Source organism: Balaenoptera borealis (assembly GCF_965194805.1).
Source record: "Balaenoptera borealis genome assembly, chromosome: 16".
NCBI classification, from domain to species: Eukaryota; Metazoa; Chordata; class Mammalia; order Artiodactyla; family Balaenopteridae; genus Balaenoptera; species Balaenoptera borealis.
The window spans coordinates 67,081,240-67,098,209 of NC_138872.1; the positions used below are offsets into that span (position 1 = coordinate 67,081,240).

The following is a 16,970-nucleotide window of genomic DNA, read 5'->3' on the forward strand; positions in this document are numbered from 1 at the left end:
CTATTTTAGGAAGTGTTTGCTGCGGCTGCTCTGCCCTCACTCCCTGCAGTCCTAGGCAACCGTTAACCTGTTTTCTGTCCATGGATTTGCCTGTTCTGGACATTTCATATAAATGGAGTCATGTAATATGTGGCCTTTTGTGTCTGGCTCTTTTGTTTAACGTGATGTTTTCAAGGCTTTTCCATGTTATAGCATGTATCAGTACCTCATTTCTTTTTATGGGTGAATATACTCCACTGTATGGACCTATGTGCCACATTTTATTTCTCCATGCATCAGTTGATGGGTATTTAGGTTGTTGCCATGTTTTGGCTATTATGCATAATGCTGCTGTGAACATTCCTGTCCGAGTGTTTGTGTGGAGAGTTTTTCATTGCTCTTGAGTATATACCTGGGAGTGGAATTGCTGGGTCCTATAGAAACTATGTTTAATATTTTGAGGAAATGACAGACTCTTTTGAACCACTTTACATTCCCAGCAGTAAGGTTGTTAAGTATTTTTGTCCCCACGTTGCATATAAGAAAAAGAGACCCAGGGAGGCTAGTAACTCGCACAAGGGGCCTGGAACAGGGTGGCAGCACCCTCCAAGCATGTGCTGGGAAGAGGCCTGGTGTTGGGCCCCTGGCATCTGCCTTTACAGGCCGTGGCGCTGGGGGCTGTTGTCTGCACCTGCTTCCTTGACTGACTGCAGAGTGATGGAACGGATGGTGGTGACAGTGACCCATGTGTGTTCATGGTGTGCCAGGCCCTGTGCCGGGTGTCAGCTCCATTTGCCTCATTCCCTGCTCGTAATGGTCCTGGGAGGCGAGGAGCTTGCCTGAGTACACAAGGAGCAAGTGGCAGAGTTAGGACCGTCTGATTCTAGAACTGGCACCCTTCCCCACCACCCTTCCCAGCGATCAGGAGATCACAGAGCTGCCCTGGACCTTGGCAGACCAGGGGCCTCCCGGGCTGTCGTGGGCTAGCCTGTCCCAGCTCAGGGCTCAGCCCAGACCAGCTGTGCTCCAGGCCGTTCCTGGACCTAAGCTCCAAGCTCCTGCCCCAAGCTTCAGCCCAGGAAGCAGGGAGGAGTCACTGTATTGCTGTTTAAGCGAGCTTTTAGGAAACAGCCATTTCCTTGGGCTAGAATGCAGCTGATCTCAAATGGCCTCCAAAGGAGGGTTACTTTATGCACTGCCACACCTCCACCAGGCTCCTTCATAGCGATGGCCACGGCCTTTTGTGAGTGAGTCCAAACCATGACTCATCCATCCACCCAGTGGCATACGTAAAGCACGGGAGAAAGAAAGGAAGAGCGCTTCTGTGGGGAAGGATGTCTCTACATCCTTCTTTGTTCAGAGAAAAGAAGGGATTTCAGAGCAGTACGCTCAGATGTGACATAACTTCACGCCTGATGACACTGGGGCCCAGAGAGAGCTCTCTGAGCAGGTCAGTGGCAGCCCAGCTCCCTTCTCTGTCATCAACTTTTTATTATGGAAAAGTCCACACATCAGCAAAAGGAGAGAGAATGGGATAGTGATTCCCATAGATCTGTCGACTGAAAAAAAAAAAAGCACAACCTAACAGTTGAGAATTATGTTTTATTCGGCAGGCGTACTGAGGACTTAAGTCCGGGAGATAGCCTCTCAGGTAGCTCTGAGGAACTATTCTGAAGAGGTAAGAGAGTTGTCAGGACTTACAGGAGTTTTTGCAAAACAACAGCAAAACCCCAGGGAGTCAGAACATCAGAAGATTACTGTTTGTTAAAGAAAACCAGACTCTGGAGTTAAAGAATTTAGCACTTTTCTATGTATGGGAAGTGGCAAGAGTCTGGGCTAATTGAAATCATTCCTTTGTTATGCACCTTAACTATCTAGGGCCAGTCTCCTGTTTTCTCCTTCCTGAGTCCCATTAGGGTGCGCTGTAGGGGGAGTGGCTGCAACGGCAGAGGGTTTGAAGGCCACAGCATCCTTTGTGGCAGGTGACATCCTTTGTCCACAGATCCATCATCAGGCTTTAGCAGTGAGCAGTGTTCGCCAGTTTTGTTTTCCCTCTTTGCTTCCTGTGGTCTCATTTTCCTTGTCCTTCTCTACCTGGTTGGCCTGTAAACTAGCAGTTAGACTTCGGACCCTTACTCTTGACTCCCATGGCAGTGCGCTTGACTTCCTAGGGCCCGTGGGGCCATGCATGCTGGGGCCTGTCTGATGCTTAGGCATGTCCCTTGGACATTTGAAAATTGCTCTTTGGAAGGAGGCTAGGTGGAGCCAGTGAGAATGGGATGCAGGGATGCAGGCAGAGACCAGCGAGGGCCTCTGGTCTGGGGTGGGCGTGGAGGGTGGCTATTGATTCTTGGCCGGCGCCTCTGAAGCTCAGCTCTCACTGGGGCTGGGCAGGGTGGACTGATGGCTCCCTTCCCTTCCCCAGTACCCTGTGCGTCCAGTCTCGATGACCTATGATGACATTCCGCACCTCTCAGCCAGGATCAAGCCCAAGCAGCAGAAGGTGGGGCTACCCTCTTGGATGGAGGTAGAGGGAGGGGAGGGGTGATAGGGTGGGAGCTGAAAGAATCCAGGAGACAGGCCTTTTGGGGGTGGAAGCCCAGAGGAGTGATTGGAGAGTTAGGAAGAAAACCAGCAGCTTGCAGGGCCTTGAAAGCTGCAGGAGGAAAAACTTCCAGAAAGAAGGGGGGGTGGGCAGCTCCAGAGAGGCCAGGGAGGAGTGAGGCTTGAGATGAATTACAACATGGGGTGGGGTGGACCCACGTTCACAGGACAGGGCAGGGCCAATGCGAAGAGGGCACGACATGGGGAATCTAGTGCCTCTCAGGGCTAGGGTGACAGGGAACAGGAGACATGCCTTCCCTCGGGCACCTGCAGCTCTAGGCCCTGTTGCCATGTAAAAAGCTGTACCAGTATTGCCAATTCTGCTGACTTTTCAAAAGAAGTTGGAAATAAGGAAAAAGAGAAAAGCTCTTGATTTTTAAATGTTGGCACCTAATTTAGATTTTGGGGAGTGGAATTGTGGGTGCGGGCAAGCAAAACTACATGAACCCCCTCCAAAAAAAAGCACTGTGGCTCTTCTATTGGAATTTGGGTTTGTAGCTTTTGTGTGGACTGAAGCCTAAGGGCCCTCGGAGAGGGATGGTGTCAGTCCTGCTTCTGGGCAGGGACTGGGGTTCGGGAGGTGGGCATGGTGGGTTTGAGGGGATCCCCTGAGGGCTGTGCCTTGGGGTCCTCATAGCTGGTGGGGGTGTTTGGTGCCTCCAGGTGGAGCTTGAGATGGCCATCGACACGCTGAATCCCAACTATTGCCGCAGCAAAGGGGAGCAGATCGCGCTGAACGTGGACGGGGCCTGCGCTGACGAGACCGGCACTTACTCCTCGTGAGTTCCCCGAGGCCTCCGAGCTTCACGTTCTTCAAATAGGAGCCTTCCAGAGCCCTCAGAGATGCCTAGGCCTTGTGCTCTACAGCCAGGCTCCCCACCAGCGTCCCGTCTTTGCATGGCTGGGCCTGCCGCAGACTCGTCCCCGTGGGAAGCGTCTTCCCTCCCGAGATGGCTCCTCTGACCAAGTTCTTCCTGGGCTGAGAGGCAAGCTGGCCCCTCGACGGGAGCGGGAGCTCCCACCCACTGCTTGTTTCTTGGGCTGCACATGAGGTTTCCTCATCCCCAGCTCCCCTCCTGCGGCACCTGTGGCCTGTCCTGTGGCCTTGGTCTCTGGCAGTTGGATTTCAGATGTCTGGGGTGGAGGGGGCTCTGCCTACAGGCCCAGGCCTGGAGCTTCCTTCCCCTTGATGTCTGTCCTCCCTGTGCTTGTAGGAAGCTGATGGACAAGCAGACGTTCTGCTCTTCCCAGACCACCAGTAACACGTCCCGTTATGCTGCCGCCCTCTACAGGCAAGGTACCCATGCTGGACACCCCTGGCTGCCGTGGCTTGTGAGGGCTGAGTGGGTGGGAGGGAAGCAGAATGGGGGCTGGGACAGGAAGAGGACACCCCGAATGCTAGATACCCACAGAGGCCAGACAGGTTGTAGAAATGACAGATTGTCAGGGGAATGGAATTTGGCCACCTCAAGGGACTTTTAGGTTGACACTACCATACCTGATGGGGTGGAGGTCCAAGGTCATTGTCCTCCTGGGACACAGACACACACAGCATAACCTTTTGGACGGGGTAGAATTTTGTCTTAAATACAAGGTACTTAGGACCCAGTAATTCCATTCCTAGAAAGCATCTACGCAGGAGAAATGAAAACACGTCTCCACACAAAAACTTGTATGTAGGTGTTCATAGCAGCATTATTTATGGTAGTGAAAAGTGGAAATGATCCAAATTCCATCAGCTGATGCACGGATAACAAAATATGGTATAACCATACATTAGAATATTATTTAGCTGTAATAAGGAAAGAAGTACTGATAGGCACTCCAACATGGGTGAGCCTTGAAAACATTAGGCTAAATGAAAGAAGCCAGACACAAAGGACCACACGTTACATGATTCCATTCATATGAAATGTCCAGAATAGGCAAACCCATAGAGACAGAAAGTAGATTATTGGTTCCAGAGGCTGGGAGGAGAGTAGAATGGGGAGTGACTGCTGATGATGGGTACAGGGTTTCTTTCTGGGGTGATGAAAATGTTCTAAAGTTGGTTGTGGTGCTGGTTTACTAGTTTGTGAATATGTTAAAATACATTGAATTGTATGTTTGAAATGGGTAAATTATATGGTATGTGAATTATATCTCAGTAAAGCTATTAAAAAGTACAAGGTTTCTATAAGTATTTAGAGTTTATAAAGCAATAAATGAAATTTGAGCACTTAGGAAATAAACCGTGATAGAATAAAAGTAATGTCAAATAACTATACTCTTCTATTTTGAACCCAAGTCTCAAGGATATAGTTCTTTAAAGCCACATTCCTTGTAGCCAGGCCTAGTCACTTACTTACTTCTCGTCTCAAGCATTCTGCTCCCTCTGGAGTCCCAGAGAGCTTCCACAGAGCCTTAGTGTCTGTCTGATTTCTTTTCTTTCAAGGCTACATTGGCTTGATTGAAATTGATTACCTTTGCACTGCCTCCCAGTGCACAGGTCTGATTCACAAGAGAAAGTCACGATCTTTGCCAGAGACGGCGTAGACACTCCTCCACCGGGCTCCGCCAGGCCTCCTCTCCAGCCCCGTTTGCACTAGCCAACTTCTTAACAGGACGGGTGGGATTTTGACAGGAAGAGGTGGGAGGATGAGGAGGAGGAGAGATCTGGGTGTGTGTGGGGTTAGGGAGGTGGTGAGGGTGGTCTGGCAGAGGCCTGGCGGGGGAAAGAGCAGGGCGTGTTTGGTGTGGATGAGTGGCCCAGCGTGGCTGGAACAAGCAAGTGCAGGAGGGCAGTGGGGGCCGGGGTTGGGAGGCCCTTGAATGCTGGAGGAGGAGGCTTTGCAGGCAAGCCTTAAGGAAGTGACTTTGAGTGGAAGGGTCTGCGTTCATGTCTTCATCTGGTTTGTCTGCTTCCTGTGTCCGGCACAGCTAGATCGGGTTGGGAATGGCCATCGGCCTGGTGGTCCCAAGGCTCTAGGACTGGGGGCTAGAGCAGAGGTGGGAGGCGGTTTGGCAGTGAGCCGAGGCCTTTAGGGGAGTCTGGGGCCCTTGGTAGCTCCCTTGAGCCAAGCTGTGTGGGTCAGCCTCAGCTCCTAGAGTCAGGTCCAAGCCCTTCTTCCTCTGCCAGGTGAGCTCCACCTGACACCTTTACATGGCATCCTGCAGCTGCGGCCCAGCTTCTCCTACCTGGATAAGGCAGATGCCAAGCACCGTGAGAGGGAGGCAGCCAACGAGGGTGAGCTGTGGACCCCCAGCCCTGCTGTCTGTCTGTCTGTCTGTATATGTTAGCAGGAGAGGTTGGTCGTGGGAAGAAGTATTAAAGGGATGGGTTACAGGATCCTTCGCAGCATCCCTGGCTGCTACCCACTGGATGCCAGTAGCACCCACCCCCACAGTTTTGACAACCAAAAATGTCTCTGAATTTCCAAATGTCTCCTGGGGGGCAAAATTGCCCCTAATTGAAAACCACTGACTTACGCAGCTACCTCGGTCCAGAGGGAGAATTCACAGGCTCCGTTGCTTGAGACCTGCCTGGTGGGTGGGGTGGAGGAGCCTCCAACAGAGGCTGCAAGCAAGGCTTTTTCTTTTGCAGCGGGAGACTCTTCACAGGACGAGGCAGAAGAAGATGTGAAGCAGATCACGGTGAGCTCTGGCCCTGAGAGAGAGTGCAGCCTGGGAGGCAGCAGGGCCAGCTTTGTAGCTCAGCTTCCTGGAAGCAGCAAGGGGTGGGAGGGTCTGCACAGAACGTGGGCTCTGGGGTGAAACATACAGAAACAGAGTCCATGCCTTAGAGCCTCCTTGCTGGGCTACCTGGAGGGATAATCTAACCTCTGCCCAGCCTGAATTGGGTGGCAGTGAGAAATGCCCCAGATGTGAGGTTCTCTGGCCTCCTGGTGGGTGCTGGGGCAGCAGCCTGGAAACGCCCCAGGCCTGAGGTTGTGGACCCGCCCCTCCCCGCCCCCCAACCAGGTGCGGTTCTCCCGGCCTGAGTCGGAGCAGGCCCGCCAGCGCCGCGTGCAGTCCTATGAGTTCCTGCAGAAGAAGCACGCTGAGGAGCCCTGGGTCCAGCTGCACTACTACGGCCTGAGGGTGAGCTGGGGTCCCTGGGCGGTGCTGACACAGGCCAGGGTGGGCTCCTGGGAGAAAAGCCCCAGTGCCCGGGAAGTGTTACCTGGTGGCCTCATTGTCTCACATCTAACTTCTTTCAGATTCAGCTGTAGCCACTTGGTAGTGCCACAGGGAGAGAGGTTAAGCCCTGTGAGCAGTTTGTCCTCCCTTCCCACCTAGTGTGTGCCCCAAGGGAGTGAGTCTGCCACATCACTGGTGGGGGTTGTGGCCCCCTGGGCACTCCCTGAGTGTGAACATCTTGCCGGGCTCAGTGAGGCTGTGTTTGGTTACGTACTTTTAAGTATCGTGGGCCCTGAATGAAGGCTAGACGCTTCATCGGCTCCTCCGTGGAGAATCAGCCATCTGTCCCATGGCTGAGTTCACTGTGCACCTGCCAAGGGTGATTTTTACTGTACTTGACTTAGAGCGCAGTCCTAGAAACTGTGTGTTGAGTAAGGGAAGCAATTGAGTATTAGCTCACAAAGACACCATAGACAAGGGCTCCCCAGCGTTTTTCTGGGGGAGGAGCAACCCCTGATTATTCTGAAACCTTCCTGAAAGAGATTTGTGTTGACAGAGCCTTACACTTTGGGTCAGTCAGACTTCCAGAAGCTCTGCTGTTTCCTAGTGTGTAACTTTAGGCAAATTACTTAATCTCTCTGAGCCTCAGTTTCCTTATCTGTAAAATGGGAATAATAATAACAGTACCTGATTTCATAGTTATTTTGGGGATGAGATGAGTTAGAGTATGTATATAGCCATTGGAACAGAGCCTGACACATAGTAGATGCTCAGTGAATGTTAGTTGTTATTTTTATCATTGCTTTCAGTGTTCCTGTATCAGACGGCACTGAGGCGTGGGTGCTGGGGCTGTGTAGTCATAAAGGCAGGAGGGTAGTTGGTTGAGGCCACATCGCAGAGGCCTTGAGTGCCGTGCTCAGGAGGTTGGATTGATCCTGTGGCTGGCCTCAGAGCAGGACAGTGGGTGGCTGGAGCAGAAGGTGATGCAGGGGTGAGAACTGGATCACAGAGGGAGGCCTGGAATGTTGGCTGAGGTTCCTCTCACACCCTATTCCTCCCTAACAGGACAGCCGCTCTGAGCATGAGCGCCAGTACCTGCTGTGCCAGGGCTCCAGCGGGGTTGAGAACACAGAGCTTGTCAAGTCACCCAGGTGAGACTGGCCAGCCCAGGGCTGCTGAGGGCTACTGAGCCCGACACTGGCCCCAGGAGGGTCCCTCTGTTGTGGGTCCTCCCTTGGGACTCTGGCCCTTTTGTAACATGGGGGAGGGATGCGGAGGAGCCCATCATCCTCTGGAGAGGGCCAGGAGGGGGTGTGGGAGTTTGGGGGGTGTCTTGGATACAGCCTGGTTGGGGGCTGGGTGGGGCAAGGACAGAGCCCTGGGAGCTGCTGACCCCGTTCTCTCCTGCCACAGTGAGTACCTCATGATGCTGATGCCTCCCAGCCAGGAGGAGGAGAAGTGAGTAGAGGGGCTGAACGCCTTCACCTCCTTCCCCTTCCCACCCCCTAACACGCCTCTGGCCTCCTGACCCTTTGCATTTGTTTTCAACAGAGACAAACCCGTGGCCCCCAGCAATGTCCTGTCCATGGCCCAGCTGCGCACCCTGCCCCTAGCTGATCAGATCAAGATCCTGATGAAGAATGGTGGGTGGGCAGCCCTGCCCTGCCCTCTGGGGGGCCCCAGCCCTGCCACCTCCTGGGGAAGTGGAGTTAGGACAGACTTAAGGACCAAGGGGCGAGACCAGAGGCCCCACTACCCAGAGCCCGCCCAACTTTACAGCTCTGGCCTTGTCTGGAAGGCGCACTAGAGCTGGTGGCAGGCTACCTCAGATGGGCTGTGGGTCCCTGCCACCTTTGCCACTCCCCTGCTGTGTGAGCCTGGGCAGGCCACTGGCCTTCCTGAGCCTTAGATTGTTAATCTATAAAAAGGGACTAAGATAGCTCATGGGGCTGAGGTGAGGATTCAGAGGTGAGGCCTCTAAAGGGACTGTACAGAGCCTTGCATGTGAACGTGAGCTACGTTCATTTTCACAACGAAGCGCGTTCACTTGCACTACTTTGTGGCGCCCTCGCCAGGCTTCTCACCGTGGGGACGCTGAAGGCCAGAACCTTTAGAGTGCACGTGAGCCTTGAACCTCAGAGCAGAGTCCCAGGCCCTGGGCTCTTCTGAGGTGCCAGCACCAGGGGCTCCGGGGTCTGAGTGGAGATGGGGGCTCCCGGGGGGAGCCAGGCCGCTGGCCTTGCTGCAGAAGACACGGGGCCTCCCCAGGCCCTGCCCCTTCTCTCTTGGGCTAGGGGCTCGGGGCTCGGGTGGGGGAGAGCAGAGCACGGTGATGAAGTGCATGAACTTTGGACCCAGATGGCCTGGGTTCAAGTCTTGGCCATGCCACTTACTAGCCAAGTGATCATGGGTGAAGTTTGAAACCTTCCTGGGCTGAGTCTTCCTCATGAGGCCCGCCTCGGTCTTCCAGTGGGTGTTTCCTCCAGGGCTCAGTGAGAGGCGGGTGCCTGCCCAGAGTAAGCAGCCAGTGAATGCCAGCTGTTACTGTTAGCACTGTCGTGCTGGGATTGTTATGTGAGCCCAGGCCCCTCTTGCCTTGTCTGATGTCTCCTGTGCCCTCCTCAGTGAAGGTCATGCCTTTTGCCAACTTGATGAGCCTCCTGGGCCCCTCCATCGACTCTGTGGCTGTTCTGCGTGGCATCCAGAAGGTGGCGATGTTAGTCCAAGGAAACTGGGTGGTGAAGAGGTAAGTTCATTTTAGTCCCTTAGTTGGGAGCGCTTAATCCATTTCAATTGAATGTAAGTACCGATGTTTTGGGTTTAAGTCTACCTCAGTGCTTTTTATTTGTCCAGCTTACATTGCATTTTATATTTATTTTTACCTTCTTTTCTTGTTATTCCGTTTTCCCCACTAACTTGGAAGTTATCCTTTCTTGACTTAGCGATTACCCTGCAGATTTCACAGTTTAATATTATTAGTTGCCGCTTTTACCCTCATCCATGACGATTCAACGACCTTTAGAATATTTTATATTTATCTTCCTCTCAACTCATGTGTCATTGTATTTATATATTTTAATTCTGTTTTAAACCCCATACGACATTATATTATCCAGTCAATATTTTTTAGATCTACTCACGTATTTGCCTTTTTATTTTGCTCATCATTCCTTTCTGCATCTCTGAGTTCCTAACTGTGATAATTTCCTTTTGCTAAAGTGAAGGTCTGCAGGTGATGAATTTCTTTGGTTTTTCTTTACCTGGAAATGTCTATTTCACCTTTGTTCTTGAAGGATATTTTTGTTTGTTTTTAATTTTATTGAAGTATGGCTGATTTACAATATTGTGTTAAGGATATTTTTTACTGAGTATAGAATTCTAGGTTGATTATTTTCTTTCCACACACTGATGTAATTTCATTGCAGTTTGACTTCCATTGTTTTTATTGTCTGTCTAATACATGTTCCTTTGTTTCCCTCTGGCTGCATTTAAGATTTTCTCTTGCTTTGGCTTCCCAGCACTCGTTAAGATAGGCCTAAGTGGGAATTTCTTTTTATGTGTCCTGTTGGGGTTCATAGGTCCTGAATCTGTGGCTTGCTGTCCTTCAGTAGTTTCTCTCCTCCTGTGATTCCTCCTCTAGACCCTGCCTCCTCCCTAGACTGTCAGTTTTTAGGGGTAGGGACTGTCTGTTTTGACTCTCCCTTTATCCCTGGTACTCAATATAATGCCTGGCAAATGGTAGACCCTTGGTAAATACAGTGTGGCTATGTTTCACGCACACTTGAATTATATTACTTCTAAATTGTATAATATAAAATACTTGAATACTTACTTTTTAGAAAGTGTGATGTAAAGTGAACAATCTGTCAAAATGTAAATTGTTCCAAATTTTTAAAAAAGTTATTCATTGCAAGAAGTCCATCATTTCACAGTTGGTTGGCCAGGTAAACTGCAAAGTCATGTCACTGCCACGTGGTGACGGCCTTTCCCTGGGAAACGATGCCCAACATGCCTTGTGGGTCCTTGCAGCTACTGTCTTATGTGACACAAGTGTTTAATTACGAGGACCTTCGTGATGGCACATCACTTGTTAAACGGGACACTTATGTGTATTTACGCTGCGGATGGATGAAATCCAGGAGGGACCATCCCATTAGCCCCCTGAGGCTGCTCGCGCAGAGGAGGCACGGAGACTTGCCACATGTCTGGCAGCCGGGCAGCCACAGAACTGGGGTTTGAGCTCCCCCAGCACCGCGCATGCCCTGGTGCTGCTGCCCCGTTCAGCTTATGGTCTGCCTGTCCCTGTGACTTGAAGGCAGGCCCTCCTGGGCCCTGTGTGTTCTGCCACACCCGTGGGTAGTGGTCCTTCCATGCCCTGTCCCTCTGTGTTCCTGTGAGGAGGTGATACAGGATGCTCCCATCTGTTGAGTAAATGTGTCTGGACGGCTTGTTCTGTGCCCTGCACTGTGCTCTCATTCAGTGCTGTCCCTGTCCTCAGGAAAGGGGGCCAGGGGGATGGGGGTGGGGCAGGCACCGTTACAGCCCAGTGCACGGACCACACTGTGTACTTAGTGGGTACCTCCTCTCCGTGTGGCAGAGATGGGGCCAGGGCCCTGTCCCGTAGAGCTTTACAGGAAGAGTGGACACAGAGCTCAACCTTGAAGGAAAGTAGTAGTTGGCTGCCAGGTGGGATTGAGGAGGCGAGTGGGGCAGGGAGAGCAAAGGCACCCCGGGCATGGATGGCCGGGGACGTGTGTATTTTCCTGGGCAACAGGGTCTGCGTCTGGACTTGGGGTCAGGAGATGCTTTTAGGCCTTGGTGCCTGCTCATTTGCCCTTGAAGGTCCCTGAGCCTTGAGTGCTGGTCCCATTCTCTCCAAAGGCTTCAGCCTCACCCGTGCTTGGGGTCTGTCTGCATCCCAGTGCCTGACCCCTCCTGCCTCAGCTCACACTGCTCCCCCCTTCCGTTTCAGCCAGCGGTAAGGCCTTGTGTGTTGCTTTACAGGCGGGACTTGCTGTCTGCCAGCGTCCTGGGCTCACCTTGTCTGTCTCTGAGCCCCGGGCCCCTCCGACTATGTCAGGGGCCTTGGGGCTGGGCAGGTGTGCGAGGGGGGCGTTGGGAAAGGGGTAGGAGAAAGAACTCTTGGAGCCAGGCTCCCAGGGAAAAGGGGAGGGTCTGAGGGGAGCGGTTGGGGCCCAGGCCGGCACCCCCCCATGTTGGAAAGAGGCCTGAGCTTCCACCCGGAGCCTGAGGGAGTGGGGGGGCAGAGGGGCTGAGGACAGGGACTGACCTGCCACCCTGTCTCATTGGCAGTGACATCCTGTACCCCAAGGACTCTTCTAGCCCTCACAGCGGCGTGCCTGCTGAGGTGCTCTGCAGGGGCCGAGACTTTGTTGTAAGTGCCCAGGCTCTCTGGCCTCCCGGGTTGGGGCATCATGGGAGGAGGACTGGGGCAGCACAGAGTATCCCGGACCTTCGCCCAGGCAGCGGGCAAAGGGCAGGTATGTGTGGCCAGGGTGGGGCTGGGGGGAGTGGAGGGCTCTGGACTCTGGCCTTTCTTCTCCTTCCTCTCAGACCCTGGAGTCTTCAGCTTCATAAGAACCTTTGAGTTCCTAGCCTGGACGTTGCAAACTGGAGTCCCATAGGTAGATTCTGGCCAAGGAGCCATTTGACCTGAGTGGTGTTTTTAAAATGTTGACTTAGTTGTCTGTTTTTACAAATCACAGTCATGATTCAAACTAGATTTCTGTCTTGTCATGAATAATTGGACAGTCTGGTACCATTGGACCCGCACCCCCAAACAGCACCCTCTTTGAGTGGGGCTGACGCTCCCCAGTTCACAACCGCTTTCCTCATGCGTGTTTCCTGCACTGTTGCTGTGGGCTTTTTGCAGCTCCTGAGCTGGCTCATGCCTCCACCCCGTCACCCCATCTGCCCCACCCCCCACCCGCCCTTATCCAGAGCTTAAGTCCCAGCCAAGGCGTCCCTCCCAAAGGCTTGACCCCTGAGCTGCTGGGACCTGTGCTGCCTCCCTTGACCTTGGCAGCGTGCTTTGAGTTTGCTGCAGTCTGTCTCCTTGGAGCTGTCTGTGGTGACCTTGGTGAGCTCATGCGCAGACCTAATCACACCAGGCAGCCCTTAAGCTGTTTCAGAGAGTGCCTCCGTTTTTTCTTTTCCCAGCTGGCTGTCCCAGCTCCTGTGGGTACTTAGCGTCTAGATGCCTGTATGGTTTATTTTCGTCTCTGGGGGTCAGGGTGCAGTGGCATCGACTCCCAGGCTCGCCTTCCACACGTGTGCCACTCACCCTCAGCTGCCTGTCAGCCCTCCTCTGTTCGTGAGACACCGTCACATCTGGGGGTCTGGGAGAGGGTCTAGTCAAATCTGAGTTGTTGTAGGTGACATACGGGCAAGGTGTCCGCCACCCCAGGGAGCTTCTGTGGTGTGGAGTGGGTCCAGCTGCCCTCCTGGAAGAGGTGGCCCAGGAGGTCCTTTGCAGAGGAGGAGATGGAGGCTCAGAGTTGAAGTGACTGCCCTCAGCCAGGACCCAGACCCAGACCCAGTCTGCCTGACACCCAGGCTGGCTCAGAGCCACCACTTTGTGCCCGCATCCCAGGCTCCCAGGACAACAGCAGGGGTTTTGGGGACAGTCCTAGTAGGATCTCTGCCTCCTGGAAACAAGCTTCTTTTTCTCCCTTAGATGTGGAAGTTCACGCAGAGCCGGTGGGTGGTAAGGAAAGAGGTGGCAGCGGTGACTAAAGTAAGTGAAGTTCTTCTTGATCCGAGGCCCGGCCCCACTACTGGAGGAGTGGGGGCTGGGTGGGGCTTTCGGGCTGGGCGTGCCTCACCTTTGGCCCCCTCTCGCCAGCTCTGCGCGGAAGACGTGAAGGACTTTCTGGAGCACATGGCCGTAGTGAGGATCAACAAGGGCTGGGAGTTCATACTGCCTTATGACGGGGAGTTCATCAAGAAGCACCCAGATGTGGTCCAGCGGCAGCACATGCTGTGGACGGGCATCCAGGCCAAGTACGAGCTTGCTGGGCGGGGGGAGGGGAGCCAGGCAGAGGCACCCCAGCTTGTCCCCAGCCACCTGCTTCCAGCGGGGAGTGCAGCCCGGCTGCATCCGGGGCAGGAATGCAAATTGGGGGCTGTGTGCACCCCTCCTCCACTCAGGTGGACCTTGCTGCTCGATCCCAGAATCCCCCCGGCAGAGACCTGGCACAGACACGCCTGCTGATCCGAGCTGACTCGAACTGACCTGCGTCTGTTCTGGGGTGTCGGGAAGGAGGGAGAAAGCACTCAGGAGCAGGAGCGGGGGCTTGTGTGGCCCGAGGCAGGCTGGCGGGAGACCCGCTGGGGAAGGGAGGGTGGCCCACCACTCCCCACCCCCGCCGTGGGGCTCCGAGCTGCGGGGAGAGATCGTCGAAGTTCCAGGCGTGCGACGTCTTAGGGACTAGGATGTCCAGGGCTTAAGGGGGTATTTCTGCTGGGAGGCAGGTGACGTGAGGGGACACGGTTTAAAGTTAAGAGGGTTCACTCTTCTTTTCAGATTAGAAAAAGTTTATAATCTTGTGAAGGAAACCATGCCAAAGAAGCCGGATGGACAATCAGGTGTGGAGGGGTGTCGGCTGGGTGGGCCCCTAACCCTGACACTGGCTCCAGAAGGGCTACTTTTCTGGAACTTGTCAGGGCTCAGCCTTTGGGGGGATATGAGGGGTTGTGGCTCATTGTTGGCTGCCCTTCTGTGCCCTCTTCCCTCAGCTGGAGGCTTGTCCAGTGGCAGAGCCTTGGCCTCAGGGACCGAGGCGTCTGGGTTCCAGGGCTGTGTCTGGGTTCCAGGCCGCTGAGATTTCTCGCCCACTTGGGTTGGCAGGGATGCTGGTGGCAGGGACTCAGCAGTAACCCACCCTGGCTTGGGTCTCTGAATGTGGGAATCTGCTTTTCCTCGTTCTGTTTCTTCCCTCATTGTTGGGGTAGCCACATTCCTTCTGGGTAAGATGGGGGCGAAAGGCAGGCTGGGCCACTTGCTTCAAGTGCCAGCTGGCTTGCATTTTCCCTGTCCCCTTCCTCTGGTCAGCAGGGTGTCCCCATCAGGATGGAAGGGAACGTCTGTGGGGCAGAGGGGCCGTGGGACTTCATCTCAGGCCCTTCCCTGCACGGTCCCTACTGTCCTGAGCAGCCCTGTGTCTCTCCGCAGGGCCTGCCGGGCTGGTCTCTGGGGACCAGCGGGTCCAAGTCGCCAAAAGACAGGCCCAGCAGAACCATGCGCTGCTGGAGCGGGAGCTGCAGCGGAGGAAGGAGCAGCTGCGGGCGGCCTCGGTCCTGCCCGGTGTGCGGATCAAGGAGGAGCCCGTGAGCGAGGAGGGGGAGGAGGAGGAGGAGCGGGGCGCAGAGGAGGCCGAGGAGCCCATGGACACCTCGCCCAGCAGTGGCCTCCACGGCAGGCTGGCCAACGGGCTGCCTGCTGGGCGGGCGGCAGGCGGGGACGGCTTCAACGGGCACCCGCCCTCAGGCTCTGCCGGCACCCCCGTGGCCCGGGAACTGAGGGCCTTCGTGGAGGCCACCTTTCAGAGACAGTTTGTGCTCACGCTGAGCGAACTCAAGCGCCTCTTCAACCTGCACTTGGCCAGCCTGCCCCCCGGCCACATGCTCTTCAGCGGCATCTCGGACCGCATGCTGCAGGACACGGTGCTGGCCGCTGGCTGCAAGCAGATACTGGTGCCTGTAAGTAGCGCCTGCTGGACGGGCGGCACACGCCCCTCGGAGGGCTCCTGGGTAGGCAGCATCTTCCCTGGCTGAAAGTGGCTGTGGAGAGAAGCTGGTACCAGAGTGGCCTGAGCCCTGCCGGCTTTGGGGAAACAGCTGTTTGCAGGGTGCACGGGGCAGGGGCACTCGGGAGACTGTTGGCTTTGGTGTGAATCTTGGCTCCCACGTGGTTGCTGGGTGTGACCTTGGGCCGGTCAGCCTCTCGGCTCTGCACCCTCATCTCGAGTGGGTGAATGTTAGTTTTTGTGTCACGGGGCTTTGGTGAGGGCTGAGTGGGAGTCTGAAGGCCGTCGTCACCCGTTGGCTTGGCACACAGCAGGGCCTTCCTTGGTCACGCCGGCTCCCCGTCCCGGGGTCTAGCCCCCTCCTGTGCCGGCACCTCCCTCATTCCTGTCAGCTTTGCCGTTTTTCAAGATGATTTCACTTCTAGTATCATTTGATCTTCTTGCAACGGTAGATGAAGAAGCCCGAGTTTCAAAGAAGTAGAATGAACTTGTTTAAAGGTCACATACCCAGGAAGTGATAGAGCTGGAAGTTGAACCTCTGTACAGTGGCTCCAACCAAGTCTTAAATCGTTTCTGCTTCAGCTGAGACGAGCTGGCCCTCTCACCAGAGCCCCCAGCTGTGCCTGGGCTCCTGCCGGTGGGCCTCCCTGCCCTGGAGGCTGGCTGACTAGCGTGGCTCTGTGGCCTTTCCATTAGCATTTCTGGTGCCAAGCCTGCAGGTTCAGGGCGGGCCACCCCCACACCCCCCGGCTTCTGGGCTTCTTGTCCCGTCATTGGAAGGGGCCCTAGAGGGGAGGAAGTGCAAGAGCAGAGGGACCCTTGGAGACCACCTCCCTGTGCTGAGGGTGAAGCGTGCCAGGCTGTGGCCCCAGGGAGGCTGTGCTCGTCATTCTCTCTCCCAGGCTCTGTCCAGACCTGGCAGCACGTGGGGTGAGGTGGGGCTGTGTCTGCCTCTTAACAAGGGAGCGCTGACGTCTCTGCAGTCTAAGGTCAGAAGCACCTGCAGCCTTGGGTGATCTGAGGCAAAGGCCCATCCCTGTGTACATGAGGAGCAGAAACTAGGACAAGAGGCCCTGGGTCCCAGGCTGGCTGGGGTGTCCCGGGGGATCTGGCCCTCGTGGCAGGGAGCCTCCTTGGTGAGCTCTCTACAGAAGGTACTGGGGTTTGGGGGCCCTGCCCTGTTTGGAGCCACCCTTGTCCACGTAGCAAACGGGTCCGGTTATCTGCAGGCTTGCCTTTGGCTGACTGACTGAGCCAGGCAAGGGAGAGGCGCCTGCCTGATGTTAGCCAGGCCATCTTGTGCCGTTGGAGTGGATAGAGGGCAAGGGGCGTGGAGTGGGCCACCCTCGGGACCCGGGATCCTGCGTCATAGTCATGTCCAAGGTGGAATGTTCCTCAGACCTGTCCAGCCTTGTTTTTCTTTGTACAAGGGAGCTGAGGCCCAGGGAGAGCAAGTACACTCGCAAAGACTTGAGTTTAACTCCTGGTTCTGCCACTTGT

At 54.8% G+C, this 16,970-nt stretch overlaps 1 protein-coding gene across 6 annotated transcripts in view; it reads left to right on the top strand.

The window, feature by feature from the left end:
- POLR3E (RNA polymerase III subunit E) overlaps positions 1-16,970 on the top strand; it is a 34,102-nt gene that overhangs the window by 12,053 nt on the left and 5,079 nt on the right. Inside the window, exons 1-16 of one of the 6 annotated variants that reach the window (XM_082362472.1) lie at positions 1,907-2,002; positions 2,405-2,482; positions 3,247-3,362; positions 3,798-3,880; positions 5,702-5,809; positions 6,167-6,216; positions 6,544-6,663; positions 7,768-7,853; positions 8,116-8,160; positions 8,254-8,345; positions 9,328-9,448; positions 12,016-12,097; positions 13,400-13,459; positions 13,568-13,725; positions 14,249-14,310; positions 14,897-15,423. In XM_082362472.1, coding sequence (XP_082218598.1) covers positions 2,426-2,482; positions 3,247-3,362; positions 3,798-3,880; positions 5,702-5,809; positions 6,167-6,216; positions 6,544-6,663; positions 7,768-7,853; positions 8,116-8,160; positions 8,254-8,345; positions 9,328-9,448; positions 12,016-12,097; positions 13,400-13,459; positions 13,568-13,725; positions 14,249-14,310; positions 14,897-15,423 — 1,767 coding nt within the window. In that variant the 5' untranslated portion in view covers positions 1,907-2,002; positions 2,405-2,425. Of the gene's footprint in view, positions 1-1,906; positions 2,003-2,404; positions 2,483-3,246; positions 3,363-3,396; positions 3,570-3,797; positions 3,881-5,701; positions 5,810-6,166; positions 6,217-6,543; positions 6,664-7,767; positions 7,854-8,115; positions 8,161-8,253; positions 8,346-9,327; positions 9,449-12,015; positions 12,098-13,399; positions 13,460-13,567; positions 13,726-14,248; positions 14,311-14,896; positions 15,424-16,970 lie in introns of those variants that run through there. The other 5 variants (XM_082362473.1, XM_082362471.1, XM_082362475.1 and 2 more) reach the window with 5 other exon arrangements.